The sequence below is a fragment of the Chanodichthys erythropterus genome, chromosome 19 (genome assembly GCF_024489055.1).
Source record: "Chanodichthys erythropterus isolate Z2021 chromosome 19, ASM2448905v1, whole genome shotgun sequence".
NCBI classification, from domain to species: domain Eukaryota; kingdom Metazoa; phylum Chordata; class Actinopteri; order Cypriniformes; family Xenocyprididae; genus Chanodichthys; species Chanodichthys erythropterus.
In genome coordinates, this window is record NC_090239.1 from 18884574 (window position 1) to 18902042 (window position 17469).

At 37.7% G+C, this 17469-nt stretch overlaps 1 protein-coding gene across 7 annotated transcripts in view; it reads right to left on the reverse strand.

Moving 5' to 3' along the window:
- ep300a (E1A binding protein p300 a) overlaps positions 1–17469 on the reverse strand; it is a 35096-nt gene that overhangs the window by 4167 nt on the left and 13460 nt on the right. For 5 of the 7 annotated variants that reach the window (XR_010892763.1, XM_067370037.1, XM_067370036.1 and 2 more), the window contains exons 7-30: positions 17322–17427; positions 17017–17139; positions 16768–16885; positions 16497–16680; positions 13884–13961; positions 11765–11853; positions 11490–11642; positions 10761–11189; positions 7077–7313; positions 6170–6338; positions 5627–5745; positions 4719–4958; positions 4300–4388; positions 3079–3159; positions 2600–2656; positions 2444–2521; positions 2270–2337; positions 1995–2145; positions 1639–1785; positions 1425–1538; positions 1147–1312; positions 814–981; positions 562–723; positions 95–376 (exon numbers count right to left, since the gene is read on the reverse strand). Coding sequence is in view for 6 of the 7 variants with exons in the window: in XM_067370037.1 (XP_067226138.1) it covers positions 95–376; positions 562–723; positions 814–981; positions 1147–1312; positions 1425–1538; positions 1639–1785; positions 1995–2145; positions 2270–2337; positions 2444–2521; positions 2600–2656; positions 3079–3159; positions 4300–4388; positions 4719–4958; positions 5627–5745; positions 6170–6338; positions 7077–7313; positions 10761–11189; positions 11490–11642; positions 11765–11853; positions 13884–13961; positions 16497–16680; positions 16768–16885; positions 17017–17139; positions 17322–17427 (3608 nt within the window). In the remaining variant the exon portion in view is untranslated. The remainder of the gene's footprint in view (positions 1–94; positions 377–561; positions 724–813; positions 982–1146; positions 1313–1424; positions 1539–1638; positions 1786–1994; positions 2146–2269; positions 2338–2443; positions 2522–2599; positions 2657–3078; positions 3160–4299; positions 4389–4718; positions 4959–5626; positions 5746–6169; positions 6339–7076; positions 7314–10760; positions 11190–11489; positions 11643–11764; positions 11854–13883; positions 13962–16496; positions 16681–16767; positions 16886–17016; positions 17140–17321; positions 17428–17469) is intronic. The other 2 variants (XM_067370035.1, XM_067370038.1) reach the window with 1 other exon arrangement.

Sequence of the window (17469 nt, forward strand, 5' to 3'; positions counted from 1 at the left end):
CATAAAACAAATAAAAATACCATGTATGATCATGTAAGATTATACATGGTAAATCATCACCATCTCCCCACTCCTCCCATTCTATAGTCCTCACCTCACACACAGTGCAATGGAAGCGAGTTTCAACATGGTGTTTGCACTCATTGCAGGTATAGACAAAGCGGTCCTGGCTCTGGTTGTGCAGTTCAACCAGCATGCACATAGTGCTCCATTTGGAGCGCCGCAATGAAGAAAACTCCAGATGTTTATCCCGTGCAAGTGTTAGGAAGGCATCACGACCATCCATCAAATCACATGCCATCAAAGGATCCGAGTCAACAATGGGCAGAAGTGCATTGGAATTAGGTGCTGCAATCAGCCGGATAACAAAGAACACCTTGGGGAAAAAAATAAAATGTTTGATTAAAAAAAAAATATGTGAAGGCACATGTGAACATTGTACAAAAGATACTGAGATCAGAATGCCACCAAACTTGACAAATGCTAAATGTTTGACAATGTACCTTGATTAAACTAAATCATAGTGAGAGAAAAAAAAAAAGACTTTAGTCTTCCTCATACCTCTTTGTGCTTTTCCATTGTGGCATAGAGTTTCTGTGAAAGGTCATTGGACACATTTGGCATCCCCGGCTTCTTTTTGTTGGCTCGGCTTAAACTGCTTTTGTTCTTGCTCGTCTTCTTGTTGTTCTTTTTCTTGGCATTTTTGCTGTCACCTTTTGTTGTCTGAAGAAACAGAGAAGTGTTCAGGATTGTGTAAAAATAGCACTTTTAGAAGGAAACAAAACCTAAGATGAGTAGAGCTTAAAGACTAACATCAACACTCTCATTGGACGTGCTGTTCTCCTCCCTCTTCCTTTCCTCCTCTTCTTGCTCCAGTTCTTTGATACTCTCTTCAAGCACATTGGGCCAGAAATCACCCTCAAAATAGGGCAGTTCTTTGGCGCTGGTGAGACGATCCTCTGTTGCTTGTTTGAATATGTCCTTTAAAAAAGTCATTTTATAAATTTTATAAATAAATAAATATATATACAAAATAATAATATATAAACAATATGTATAAACTCAAGACTTGATCTCTTACCTGTATTCTGAAAAAAAGAGGAAATTTTTTTTATACAAAATGTTTACAGTAACACAAAATTGTACCTTATAGTCATGCACGATGCGCTCCGCTACGGCTTTATCCAGCATTTTTTTGTACCACTCCTGCAGCCGCTTGGGTTTGGGTATCTTCTGGTCTGCAGGGTGACAGTGGAAGATGTAATCATCTCCTTCACTAGGAGGGCAAGCCCAGATGTGTCCTGTGGTAAACCTAAGAAAAACAAAATCCAAAAAGTTTTAATTAACCGATGTTCACATTTTTGCCTTGTGAAATTTTTAAAGTAAAAATACTACTGAAACAGTAGGATAGGGAAGTATCTTACCCTTGTTTTTTGGCATACTCCAGATATCCTAAAAGAATCTCGTGGTACACGCCTGTTCTCAGACAGCGTGGCTGAAAGAAGTGGACACTGTCCAGGTAGGATATGTAAACTCGTCTGGATGATTGAGGAGAAAAAAAAAAACATTTAGCCAGAAGTAAAAACAGGCCCATCAAAAAAAAAAAAAAAAAAAAAAAAGCAATTATATTTGCCTGACCTTTGATTAGGGGGTGGACAATCTGAGCCATACTCTTGCACGTGCATCCCAAAAAAGCAGACATCAACACCATCAACATCCTCAAATGCAAATAAAGCTTTCGTTCTGTATGGGAAAGACTCTGCCATCTCTCCACTATCCACAAACCTGTGAAAAGGATTCCAAGCAGACAAACAAGCAATGATAAAAGTCTGCATGGGAGGTATATTACATTATATATCAGAGTAAACAAATGAGGCTTCACGGCAAGAATATAAATGACTAAATGAGTATTAAAAGTAATTATTCTCGAAATGTCCAACAGATAAATGTGTTGTATTAAACCTGTGTGTCTGTTCTTAATTATCCTGTCTCACCTAGACTTCATGCCTGGTTTGACTTCTACCACTTTGTCCGAGACATGAACAACACGAATAGTGACTTCACCAGACTCTGGGTGATTATGCCGCTTCAGAAAGTCATTAACCCGTGTTTCCAAGTAGTTGCCTAGTTTGGTCTGTGGAAGCCCTGAAGATCCCAAAAAAAGTTGTTTAAAATGTCATTACTTGTTAGATTATCAGTGAGAAGAAAATACATGGAGAAGATTTTACAGTTTGTACATTTTAAAAAACACTGAAATGCAGCCACATACTTTTAGCAGCATATTTATTCTCTTTACGGGTCTTGTTAGACTTCTTCAGACAACCATCACACACAAAGCTAAACGAGGGAAAAAGAGAAAAAAAAGGTAGGACACATGTTGGTGTTAGAAACACCTTTCAAAAACCAGAGTCAGTTGCATTTAATTTCAGTGCAGAAAACTCACCCTGATGGCCATATAGTGTCATTGTGCAAAACACAGATCTGATGCATCTTCCGACCACAATCCATACATTCCACAAATCTGCAGAGAAAATGGGGTATTAATCCTAAAAATTTTGCTGAGTGCACAAAACTGGAATTAAAGTTTAAATGGACTTACAGCTCAGGGTCGAGTGTGTCATTTTTCTTCTTTTCAAACTGATCCTTATTGATCGATCTAGAAATATATGCAAATTGTAGCAGTATTAAAACAAGAAAAAACTCAAAGGGTGCTTTTATGGTCTCCAAAAATCCTGCTTCAAAACCTCAAAAGAGCAAAACCAAGTTTGAGATTTATTGTTGTTGACTGAATTCAATTTAATTTCCACTGAAGTGTTACATTAACTCTCCGGCCTAAACCTATGATGTAATATATAAGTGTTGTTCTTTTATAACAGCTAAAGTGCAATCAGATCTCTACACAAACACAACACATCTATCGATATACATGTTATATGGGTGGGGCGGGGTCTTGATACTGCAAACACTTGACAGACTAGACAAACTTGTTTTCTTGTTGTACAGCTGAAGAGAGAAGAAAAAAAGAACATGCTATAATAAAACACTGATTAAAAATAGTGTGAAAGAGGAGACACTTACGTTTGAGTTTGGGATGGGTCATCTCCCAAGGACACAGTCTCACCCTGGATCTCATTGAAACACTTCTCACAGAAGTGGTACCTGTCAGCAAGAAGCCCATATTTTGGTGAACTACACCATGCGCCAACACCACAGCCAATCACAGTGAGGCAACGAGGAGGGAGCCACCAATCAGTGCAGGACAAGGCAGGGCAGGGCAGGGCAGGCAGGCCAAAGGGGAAGCGCAGGACAGGGTCGTCGCCAGAGGAGCCAATCATGATGCAGGATTTTTGAGCAGGGGTTTTGAGCAGGGAGGGGTTTAGGTGCAGATGATTGGTCAGATGAAAGCAGGCGACAGCAGACACAACAAACAGCACAGAACAAAGTACAGGGGAGAAGAAAAGGGTTGACAAAGAAAAACAGACAAGACAGAAATGGATGGATAAGGAGGGAGACAACAACGGACAAGCAGAAAGCCAAAGCAAAGCACAGATTAGCATTTACATGTATAATGAGAAAAATCATTATAGCAAAACTGGAGCAGAATCAGTTGCGAAGGGGGTTGGAGACTTACGGACACATGAGCACATTAAACATGAACAAAAAGACTGCAGCCACAATGTCAAGCAAACAGGCATTTTAAAGGTGCTCTATGAAAAGATAACAATTACTCCTTTTATGGCACTGTTACACCAATTAGTGTCAAGTCGTACATGTTATATTCGTTTATGAGCAATTATTGAAATTAAATGACTAAAATTCATGACAAAGGGGTCATATCAAGAAATATACAACTCTTTTACATACCATTTATCTATGTACTATGAAGACATTAACATATGATTAACCACATTTAGGTATACAAGCACAAACAGGCCATTTAATTTAAAGGATCATAGAGAGGGTGAAAATGGCCATGTAAAAATTTTGATTCAAGAAACATAAAAAAAAAAAAAAAAAATGTAATATATGTAGCAGAAAAGGAGCTCACTTTAAAATGCCAGGTCTTTTCACACACATAGGATTTTACAATGGCTAAGGACTGATTGGTGGAATAGGTGGGATAAGAAAACACTCTTATCAACCGTGGTGCAAGTCAGTGCACTTTATGTGGCCAGATACAGTGGAAAAAAAGCTGTTTAACAGGTTTCACATGCATATGCAATTAATAATCATAACATGGGTCATTCAGATATATTCTTTCATGTCCGTTGATGTTGGCCTCAGTCGTAAGTTCCTTACCTGTTCTGATAACAAAAGTAAGCAGCATCTCGTGGTATAGTGCACAGCTGCTTCCCATAGCAGCACAGAGTTTGGGGAGAAAACTCAAACTGTGAGAGAAAACAAAAAAACAGTAGCTAGTGTTATGATGGTTTAAATGCAGAAAAAACATAGCAGAAAACAGATCAACTTCAGGTGTCTTCAGTTCAGTATGTACTTGATCTGTGCTATGACACAAAATCCCATTTTATGACTAACTCTTTGGATGAGAAAACTAATTTTGTTAGTTCAACGCCTACGCTTATAAAGCTCATAAAGCCACAAGCTGTTATTCGTTTGGTCTACAAACAAAGAGGAATGTATTGATTTATAAAACATCATTCTGCATCATATTAGAAGGACAATTTAATATGTGTAAACACTCAAGCATCCTGTTTTACCTTTCTCCCACAACAGTAGCCAAGGCTCTGCATGACCGGGTCGATCTCCTGCTCAAACACCTCCGCCAGCTTGGAGCAGTACTTATAGACTCGTGACGTCTTGCGATTGTACAGCCAGGCATTGTTAAACATGAGCCAGATGTCATCCACGTACTGCCACGGTTCCTGGTACTGGCCCGTGTCGAGCTTCCGTTTTATAGTAGACAAGTCCATAGGATTCTTCACAATGTCAAAATAGTCCTGTGATTTGCCAAAAGTAACAATATTAAATATCAGAATTCAGTAGAATCATACATTTCCATAAATGAGAGTATGAACTTAAGACTGTATTTGATATCCAACAACTGATCCCTGCCAATGATGATTTTATACACGACTGACGGAAAACATATAAACTACCATTCTAAAGTTTGGAAGGAAAGTTTTAAAAGAAATGAATACTTTTATTCACCAAGGATGCATTAAATTAATCTAAAGTGATTATAAAGACATTTTATAAGGTTACAAAACACCAAATCAGCATATCAGAATGATTTCTGAAGGATCAGGTGACACTGAAGAATGGAATAATGGCTGCTGAAAAATCTGTTAAATATTTAAAAAATTTAAATTGTTTTCTATTTTTAATATATTTTAAAATGTCATTTATTCTGATGATAGCTAATATCATCAGAATAAATGACATTTTAAAATATATTAAAAATAGAAAACAATTTAAATTTTTTAAATATTTAACAATTATATACTGTTTTACTGTATTTTTGATACTGTATTTTTTATATTCTTTAAAAATATTTTTTTAAATTCGGTGAACTGTAGTATATATATATATATTATAATATGATTATGTATGTTAAAACAAAAACAGTATTATATTAAGGAGGCTGTGCACCAGACAGCACACGTACTGGTATTCCCAGCAGTGAAGGGTCCACAGGCTGGCGGAAGGGCAGAGACTCGGGGTCCTGGCGGTAAAGAGACTCCAGTGTGGGCATTAGGGCCTGTCTCAGCTCCTCTGGTTTAAAAACTGATGAAAAGGCAAGTAAGATACACAGAATTACTATATCAGTGCTTAAATTATTTGACAAAAACACACAATAGTGAATATTTAAGCTATTCAGTCTAAACCAGAGGTATCTAACCCGTGGGACACAAGAAAATATTTCAAATGGCTAAAAAAATTCTCTCGTTAAAAAATTGCCCTGTTTGGCATTTCGTTCATTACTAATGGCAGCAATTTAAGCACAAGCATCAAATTACAATTTCACCTTTAGTCAAAAAGACTAAAATGTATCCACTGATGTGTGAGATTCATTAAAAATGTTGCATGGGTGTTAAATTGTTGCCCATTATATTTTTATATTATAGTATCATTACCAAGGTATCAACAGTTGGTTTTGTACTGAAGCCAACCCTAGCAGCTAAAATACCCAAGTGGGGTCTGATCATACTTTTCTTTTTGTTAGGGACTCCAGAAGGTGAACTGTGGGTAACTGTGGACCCTGAACCCTCTTCCTCTTCTTTAGGCTCAGTCTTAATCTCTGGCTTTTTGTCCTCCCCAGCTGCAGTGGAAGATGTCTCCATTGGCACACCATCAGTTAAAGGCTCCTCCTTCTTTATCTGATAAAAGAAAGCAGACAATTCTTATGAAATGATTTTCATTACCACAGGGTTCAAGGCTTCTTTTTCTACTTGATTTTTTTCTACTTGCTACAAAAGTTGTTTCAAGATCAGTGAGTGATTTTCTCTTTGTGTGGTGGTGTTTGATTAACATTAATGACACAAGCAGCAGCAGGAATATTAGGCTGCTGTTACTTTAAGACTGAATGCACGGATCCAATATACTGTTACACGCGTTTTCTTTCTCAACCGTTTATGTTCAGTCAATAGATCATAACAGACAGTGTTTACGTGAATACTTGCCAAGACGGGCATTTTGACATACTTTGTAGTGTGTATTTTTCCATCCAAGCACAAGAAGATGTGAAAGAGAACTTAATTCAGTACTCGCAAGCTGTCTTCTGTGCACAAGCACACGGACGGACTTTGCGCGCAAATACTGAACAAAGTTCTCTATCATGTCTTTTTGCGCTTGAATCTGAATGGTTAAAAATCGCTTGAATGTTTAAATTGACCACACTTAAAAACACGTTGTGCAAATGATAAACATTCGTGACAATGCAGCACTGACCCAATCAGGCGAGCGACAATTCCGTTAACCTTTTTGAGCATCTGTCACACTAACCTGGGCCATCGGGCAGCCCTTATTGTCGAGCCATGGTTATAGTCTGACTCTCAGATAATCAACACCATTCAGACTTTAATTCTTATTTACTGAAAATACAACTTGTATCGTACCTCAGGCTTCTCCTCAGTTTTAATGTCTTCCTGCTTTCCAGTTCTTCCTCCCACCATGGCTTCTTCTTCATCCTCCTCCTCCTCTTCCTCCTCCTCCTCTTTCTGCTTGACCTCCATCTTGGGCTCAAAGGGGGCTGTGGAGTCTGAAGGACCCTGCTGAAATGATCCATCTGCACTGCTGACAGAGGCAGGGGTAGCAGCCTGGCCGTCCACTGGCAGAGAACCCTTATGAGACAACTTAAGAGAGAAAAGACAAAAGGGTCAAAAATGGTGTGTAAAAGGATACAAACTCAGGGCTGTCAAAATAACGCATTGATTTTGATTAATTAATCTGAGAAAAAAATAACGCGGATTAATCCATTCCGTATTGACCTTTGAACCTGGAGCCATTCTAGCCACCATTCGACTGTAAAATGAAGGAGGGATTTACTGGAACATTTACTTATAAAAAACGACTTGATGGAAGTGTTGATAAAAAAAGTCGTCTGCAATGTCTGCAGCAAGGAACTGGCATATCACCGGAGTTCGTCCACTCTAAAGTACCACATCAATACAAAGCATCCAGGAGTTAACGTTAATCCGGAGGTACGACCTATCACGTCCCGTGATACCAACTCTAGCAGTCAACGTCATCTTCAAACCACACTGGAACAAACACTGAAACGCAAACTTAGCAAATCTGTATGTGACCGACTGACCAATTCCCTTGCTAAATGGATTGCAATGTCCTGCAGACCAGTTTTGGTGATAGAAGACAGAGGGTTAGCAAATAGCCTCTTCAGACATAACATATAAACCGCCATCGTGAAACACCATTCTGTTAAAAATCCAGCACCTGTACGAGACTGAAAAAAAATAAAATAATAATGTATTGTAATATGTATTGTAATATGTATTGTAATATGTATTGTAATGTATTGGCGGGAGCGGAATACATCACACTGACAGGGGAATCACTGGACGTCAGTTAGCAATCACAATTATCTTGTTGTGTTACGGCACACATCATCAAATCTTCTTCCTGAAGCACTTTTGAATTTATTTCCTTAGCATATTAGGTCATATTGTTGATTGTTATAGCCATTATTTGAACAGTGAAATTAACAATAAAAGAGTTTTTGAACTTTAATGTCACTTGATTCATTTGAATTGAAATATTTAATACTTTCACAGCAAAAATCATGTATGCGATTAATTTAGATTAATTAAATCACAGAGTATGTAAATAATTAGATTAAATTTTATATATATATATATATATATATATCAGGCATGAAAACGGGTCAGGGGTGAAAAAGGTGAGAAGGATATTACCCCTCTAGGGGGGTCCGGGCGCATGCTCCCCTGGAAGAAAAATTTAAATATTCCACATTTTAAAGCATCAATCTGATGCATTTTGAGATGCTTTTTTGCCAACCTGGGGAGAGCTGGAGAAACTTAACTTCAGCCATGAGTCAAAAATTATTATGGCCTCCTTACTAAGTATTATGCAAGCCATTTCATGCCAGCCTGTCACTGGGTCTAACATTTACAGTATATTTGGGGGAAGAACCTAGCGCTATGATTGGTCGAACTCTTCTTCTTTTGCTGTTGCTTGATTTGTGGACGTGCACAGAGGCGTCATCAAGTTTTTGCATAGTTTAGAGTGACAAATCGTACCAGCATACTTTGAAGTCAAAATGCGTATCCGCTACATAAATTGCGTACAGGTTGGCAGGTCTGCTTATTGATACGGTGGACCACTTACCTTCTGCCTTGTCAGTCCCCTCACCTCAAAATCTAACTCCTCAAAAACAGTAGCATTAGCTAATAATTTTCCACCAGAGCTTTAGCTAGCTGGCTAACGTTGTGTTCTCTCCTGCTGTGTTCAGTGACTCAGTTCTTCAAGTTGTAGCTAACGTTAGCTAAGTCTATGTCAACAGAGTTCCTGGGTAACTTATATACCAGAAAATATTAAAATTATTGAAACCATTCAGGGCTCAACGCTAAGGATTTTTTCTGCTGGCCCAGTTGGGCCAGTGGTTCAAATTTTTACTTGACCTGCCGAAATTTTCCAGGCCCCACAACAAAAAAATTTATAAAAGTAAAAGACAAGAAAATGGGCCTATAAAATAAGCATAGTTATTGTTTTCATTGTTTTTGATAAATTTAACCTCAATACATAAGGTTATGACACCAAAAGCTACTAGATTTATTTTAAATATTAGACAAATAAACAGTAAGTAGTAAAATAGTAACAAATAATCAAATTACGAGTAATAGCACAAATAAATACAACAGAACAAACATATAAATTAAATGGTGCTTTTCAAGTTTTTTATGTAGGTTTAAACATAAGTTTTTTTAGGTACATAAATTGTAATGAATGTATAAAGTTAGAATAGATAACTTTATTAAAGTTAATCAAAAGCAGTTACAGATGCATAAAAAATGTTTTTAATGTTCAAAATATAAAACGTTAAATACTGTTTTTTGAAATTTTTAAAAATGAAGACACTTTAAATGTGAAATTTAACCCGCCAGTAGGTGGCAGCGAATCACTGTTAATGAGCGAATCATTGAGATTCAACTGATTCATTCAATCGGCTGATTCATTCAGGAAGTGTTGCTCAGAGACGCAAAACAATTCTGTGGACTTTGGAACTATTTTCGTTGGTGAAATACAGCGAAACAGACGATTTGGTGTCTAAAATGTAAGTCACTTGATATTAAGTTCTTGTTCATTAAACTGTATGCTGAATAAATCCAATATCACATTTGTAATCATGCTAATATTTGGAGAAAAACTCTTTGTGTAATATTGATTAATATTTGGAGAAAAACGGAGCTCTTTGTGTAATATTGATTAACTTTATTAAATTATATATGAAATATATACAGGGACATTTTTGCCCCTTATCTTGAATTTTGGGGGCATTTAAAAGTGAGGGACATACTCGATAATTTCAGATCGTTAAATCAACAATTAGCCTACGATATTATAGACGATATATAACGCACACCCTACAGCACTGGCCCGATCGGGAAAGTGATCGGTGCGTCTACTGTCCCGAGCGTCGTTCACACTGGCCCCGGGCCATCGGGCAGTCCTGTCGAGCCCTGCTATCACTCACCAAATACAGTCAGGTAAATCGCCGAGGCCAGGCGTGCTTTCAGCTTCTGATGGTGGTCTGCACTGGTGATGCAAGGCCCTTTGCGTTAATATTTCCATGCACTCATCTGTTCACAGTTCACTGAATATGAACCCCCCCCCCCCCCTTTCAAACTTTTTTTCTCATTGAATCTACACGATTCATGTAGGTCACCTATTTTGGTTTCAAAACGCCGAATTTCGCCGAAAGGTGAGGGATTTTCATGCCTGATATATATATATATATATATATATATATATATATATATATATATATATATATATATATATATATATATATATATATATATATATATATATATATATATATATATATATAGGTGGAGTTGATGCACTTGTTCACATTGCTCTTGAATTGAAGATGAACTGCAATTTATAAAGCGGGATGCTTCTGGAATATTTTTGGTGTGTACAGAAGCTTTATAAAATGTTCATAGGAACATCTCAGAAATTGTTGTGCGTTCACATTTAGGACGTGTTTATTTATAAATGAGCCCCGAGATTTTTGTGTTATACAAAGCAGTAGTACTTACTGGAGTGCGGGGATGCTGGCTGGCATTTGGCGTGGAGAGGCCACTTTGAGAAACAGCGGGAGGAGTTCCTCCTCCTAATGACTGCTGCTGAGGTTGCATGACATTGTCAGAAGTGGTGGACGGAGGTAACTGCTGCTGACTGCCGGTCGTGGCTAACTGGGGTAGACCTGGTGTATGGGGCTGGGGTGTCTGGGAGCCTGGTGTGGGTGTGGGTGTGCGGCTATGTGCTGGGGAAGGAGAATTCTGGTGGACGGGCGGGCCGTGGGGGAGGTTGATGGACTGCGTTGGGGTGGATGCTGGAGGAACCCCACTTATGCTGTTGGGACCCAGAGAGCCCACCGAGGACCCGCTGCCTGCCCCTCCAGCAGACCCAGGCTGGGCTAAGGGACTTCCAACTGGTAAAGATGATAAAGTAGGCATTTGCCCCTGCTGACAAATTAAAAATAGAGCAAACACTGAGAATGCATTCATGAGTTCATGCAGTTCAGAACAAATATCATATATACAATGCATTGCAGCTCTAGACTGTTTAATGACAAAACCAGGACCACATGTATACAAAAAAATAAAGACAGATAGGTATAGGTGTGTATGCAGTAGTAGTAACAGTAGCGTTTGCTCAATGTAATCTAAGAATTCATAATTGGATAGTATATTAAGAACAGTATTATTACAGATATGATCCTTATGAATTCAGATACAATTTAGAGAAAATCTATATCCTCTTACTTGATTAATAGTGCCATCATTTCCTGGGTGAGCCATGTCAACAGATACAGCACCAAGACTTGGACTTGAACCTTGAAACTGTCCAGGTTGCATGTACTGATTTTGCATCTGTGCAACATTCGGTTGTGGCATCCTCCCAGTGCCCATACTTGCCTAAAACATTCAAAACACTCAGCATTTACAAAAAATATTCTGTGCACAATCTCCCACGGAACTACTATGCAGTAATAAATAACAAATCTACAAAAGGTATCACTTCTAGTTACAGTAATAACCTGGTTAAGAGCTGTGTTGTGTGGAAGAGGTGGTGTAGATCTCTGGCCCATGGACTGCATTCCCATATGGTTCCCAAACGGATTCATCCCTGCAAAGCACAGAGCAGAAGAGAGAATACACAACCACCCTATAGTGATAAAAATCCACTCCTTTTTTTAATCCCCATAAATCATAAGCAGTGTGATGTCACAACAGCCACAGGCCCCGCCCACAAATGTTGACAGACACTGACGTTTGAACATAGAACAGCCATGAGCGTGTTCACAGCGAGTCCGTCATTACTGCACTGACGAGAATGTCTCCTAAGCGTTTTAGGTGTTCTGTAGCTGGATGGATTAATCCACATAGCTCTCTTCATTTACTACCTAAATCTGAGCTGCTGAATACGAGGTGGATTAACTTGGTTTTCCAAGAAAATGCTCCCTCAGTTCTGTCGAAATTCGTTTATGTCTGCGCGAATCATTTCACACCGGACTGCTTTGTGAACGAATATCAATACAAAGAGACAATACAAAACAGAGACTGTGCTAAAAATGTGCTACTCAAGGATATACAAATAAAAATGGATATGGCAATAATGAAGGTAGGAGCACTTTATTACAGTTTATCAGAGTTTATTTACGGGTATAAAGTTTATTAAGCACCACCCAAAAAGGCATAAGGTCTTTATATATTTGTTTACTGTTAGTTGTAACGAGTGTTTCTGTGTTCTTCGCTATGTTTGTTGGTGATAATACAAGGATAAGAGAGAGAGAGAGTGTTTATGTTAATATTTTAATGCACACTTGCAGTGTTTATTAAGCTCTTACAGTAATTTTCTAGAGTGAAAACAGAAGCTTCATCTTTTGTGTGAAGTACAATAAATGTTATAAAACTCATCTGTAAACTTTTGGCCATCTTTCGCACGGTACAACAGGCCTGTACTAATATAGTGGATTAAAAACAAGAAGACAATATAAGTTATAACCATAATTTAACTAAACTATACCTGTTCTATCTCTATGCAGCATATATTCGCAGTTTCTGACATTATAGTGTGTCCTGAATCAGAAGAATCAGCTCTTGAAGCTCCGCCCTCTTAGGCTGAGCGCAGCAGCTCATTTGCATTTAAAGGGCCCACACTGAAATGGCTCGTTTTTGCTCAACCACTAAAAGTGGCAATTTTAACATGCTATAAAAAAATTATCTGTGGGGTATTTCGAGCTATAACTTCACATACACACTCTGGGGACAACAGAGTCTTATTTTACATCTTGTAAAATGGGGCATAATAGGTCCCCTTTAAAGGTGCTCTAAGTGATCCTGGGTGGAATAACTTCCTGTTGACGTTCGAAGTGTTGTCAAACCAAACAGAGGCTAGCTAGACCCTCCCTCCTCCTCCTCCCCCTCCCCTCCGTGCTTCCTGAAACAGTCATGAACGCGCATTTAAAATCATTCTTGTCGGTTATTGGCTGGAGCGTGTTTATTATGTTTAGTGGTCCAGGCTGCACCAGTTTGTTTTTATTGCCATTTTTGGAGCTTGTGGCGACTACAGAGACTGCGTTTTTTTTACAGTGTGTTCAGGGGACAGGCAGCTAGCGGATAGTGAGGAGATGTTTGCTGTATGTGACAAAAAGTGTTTTGGCCTAAAACGCGTGACATCACTTAGAGCACCTTTAATGCATATATACATATACACTACCATTCAAAGTTTGGAGGCAGTAAGATTTTAAATGCTTTTTAAAGTATTTTATGCTCACCAAGGCTGAATATATTTGATCAAGAATACAGTAAAACAGTAATATTGTAAAATATTACAAGTTAAAACAACAGTTTTCTATTTTAATATATTTTAAAATGTAATTTATTTAGGTGATGGCAAAGCTGAATTTTCAGGAACCATTACACCAGCCTTCAGGACTTAATGTTTTTGTTGAAACCGTGATAAAAAAAAAATTTAAAATTCAAAATAACAGCATTTATTTTTTTGAATTATTTTTTATTTTTTTTAGAACTATGTAAAAAAGTCCTATTAATTTCCTTAAAAAACAAACAAACATTTTACTCCAAACTTTTAGTGTACACTTAATATATCTCAGTTAACACACTCACACATATATGTATATGAGATATACAAACCAGCAGCATTCTGCATCCTGTTCATCATCTGATTTGGACCAGTAGGCCGCACCATCGAAGGATCCGAAAGAGGACCATCTACAGGAGGAGGGGCAAAACAAGAAAAGTAAAATCTATGAAAATCGCTTAACAAGTGCAGTCCTACCCACACTTCTGGTCCTAATAGTAAATATCAAAAGGCTTGTCAGTAAGGGTGACAAAGAAAAAAAACTTCTGTTCTTAATTTGTTATGTTGCTTTGTACTATTTTCTTTTTTTGTTTTGTTATGTTAACAGCAACACTGCAATTTGTTTGTCAATACAAATTTTAAAAATGCAGCAAGAATAAGTATAAAGTGAAGATACACGTGACAACGTTTTTAGCAATGTTGCTGTCAACAGGCAACCCGATGAGACACAGGTCAACTAATTATGGCAACGGACAGAGAGGAGCAAATCTATTGCCAACTTAATAAATACATTATAAACACTTGTTAGGCACTTTGTTTCAACTTTTTAAATATTTGCTTCGTTTTTATTCAATATGATTGCCTTTCTGATCTGATTTGTGATAAGAAAAGGGAGAAGAGCAAGTTTGGCAAAAGGCGGATTTGAACCTAGGTTGATTGCGTCAAAAGCTACTCTCACGTGCCATACACCCTACGCCACTACAGACATTAAACAGAACGCGTCTTTTTAGTATTTAACTGAAAACAATTGAAGACAAGACACATTAAATAGGACACCTGTTGGTATTTTAAGCATTAAATGAGGTAAATTCCCTGTTTTGGGTTGACACATGACAACTTACCAGCATAAAAAGATATAAGTTCACTCTCCTTTTCTTAGCTCCACTGCCGCTGAGAGGCAGGCCATCTTGTTTGAATTTTTTCTGAAATTTCCAAGCCGGTCACATGATCGGCTGCTAGCATTCTGAATGGAGGATCTCAAAAAATTGCCCACGACCAATCTTAAGTATCCAGATATAAATTTGTTGCTCATTCTCAATGGGAAAGTGCCCAAGCAACATTGCTCGGCAACACTGCTCAAAAAGTTGCATCGTGTATCATCACCTTAAGATTCATTTTTCCTCATTTTACAGTCCCTCCAGAAAAACGCAATTATGCGATCGCCTGATTTAATGCATAATCAGTCAAAGTCCGCATATTTATGTGGGGGTCGCATTTTTTCAAATACGCCGCACTTTCGCCACATAAATTGCCGATTTCAGCAAGCAAAATATGCCGGGCTAGCATGATTTTATAATCCCTGTATTTTCGTTGCAAAAAAGTCACATATATAAAAAAATATATAAAAAAATAAAAAAATATATAAAAAAAAAAAAAATCACAACGTTTTTCTGGAGGGACTGATTTTACATCAAATCACACAGAGAATACAAACACTAAACTCTATATGCAAACCTGTAATAAATAAGTAGCCTACTATGTTCCAAGACTTTATGTAAACCTTGAAAATGTGTGGTAGGAAAAAAGTTTTAAACTTAACCAATGTTATTATAGCATTGGTTCTTTAAATGAGTTTTATTTTTAAATTTTCGGTTTTATATTTTCTTAATTTTTTATTTAATTTTTTATATATTTAAAACAATACTGTTTAGTTATTATTTATTTTTTAATTTAGTTTTAGTCAATTTAGTTTTAATGATTAACTTCTAATTAGCCTACTTCAGCTACTTAACTGAGATTATTAAATTATTAAAACAAATATACAGATTTAACTGATATATTTATCATTCACATAAGGAATGTATCTAAACATTTTTGTTCCTAGTTGACAGTGATTAGAGGCTATACCAAATCTATACTAGCTAACATATTCAGACAACACCCATTTATTTCTTGCACAGGTCTATTTTTAAATTTGATTCTTTTCATCCATTGCAATGGTTATGGCTGTTAATCTTCTCAATTTGGCAAGTGACTCACAAAACAATTTAAAGACGAGCTACTTCAGGCCTTTGTGACTTTCTGGCGTGATCACCTGACAAAAACTGCTTGCAACAGATACACTGAGCTCCTTCAGAAGGTTTTGTTAGTTGTACAACACAGCAGAGGCTCTAATGGAATGTAGCAAATTTATTGAATTTGCCAATATTTATTAAAACAAATGCTCGACCATAATAATACTGTCTCTTATTTCTAAAGTTTACCAAGAATGGTAAAGCATAAACACTGTATAAAAGCTGTCGACCAACATCGCTTAAGAGCAAATATTTACTTATTTTTAAGCTGTCAATAAGTATCAATTAAAAATAAACATACTGCTAATAAAAATGAAAGATTATGAATAAAGGGGTATTAGTAGCCTGCTGCATTGTAAAGTCTGCACAGTCCATGAAAAAGCACAGATCAAACACAATTTTGACATTTACTTATCTGTGCGAAATCGTTGTAAATAACAAATGCTTACATAGGCTTTTGGTTACTAAAATCAGTTATGAGAAAGTGAAATGTAATGCACTTGCCTCCACAACCGCGACATACAGCGGCAAAAAAATTCATTCCGGTACCATCAAAAACTCATAGGTACCATCTGTATGTCACAGCCATGAACTACAAATTACTTGCCAATCGGTCGCAGAGATGGGCAACTTTTGTTGTTGAGTACTTACTAGTAGGTAATCCTGTGGGTGGCCCTGGCTGACCAATCCCTGTGGGCCCCTGCGGCAGGCCAGTGGGGGGCATGCCAGGCTGAGTGGGCATCATGCCCTGTTTCTGTAACCGTGTCCTTCGCTTCTCTTCCAGTTCCTTCTGGATCTTATAGATCTTCTCAGCCAGCAGGTGATAATACTCCGCCTGAAAATTGTGATGTATAACAGTGACTTATAAACCAGTGATTATGATAAAACACAAATCATTTACAGACAAGAACAATATACCCACCCTGCTGTTAGCGGACTCATACATATCCCCTTCGACTTTACGCGCATAGGCCACTAGATTCTCCATCCGCCGGTCTCTCAGTGCAGCTGGGTCTGGAGTGGGAAAAATGGCTTGGACTCTGAAGGAGGAGGACAACAGCAAGGGACACAGAAATTAATATTAACTGAATACCAAAAGTCGGCAGTTATAATGGTTAAATAACCAATTAAGTACTTGTTTTAAAATTGTTCTTCCACAAAATGAACTTACAGTTTGTGCACCAGGTGGTTGCGTAGATCCTGGGTGATGTCCTCATGCCAACTCTTCCTCATTCCAGCACTGGCAGCAGGGTTGGCCACAGGCATAGACCCCACAGCACTGTCATTCATCAAACTGTTGAAAGGTAAGTGATGGAAACAAATGAGGACCACTCTATGTTTGCATATTATGAACTTATCAAAACTGACAGATGCCTGCTGCAGTGGATTAGTGTTACTGTGAGGTTTTAAGACCCTTTGAATGTGGAGGATAGAATGGTGACTAGTTACATGAGATGTACTGAAGGGTTGGTTTACCTCTGTGATGTCATGTTCAGATGCAACATTGTATCCTGGAGAAGGTTAGACTGCTGATTCTGAGTCTGACCACCCACAGCCCCATTTACTCCCATGGGATTCGCTCCTGTAACAAGAAAGGTCATGAGAAGAGACACCACTACAAGTC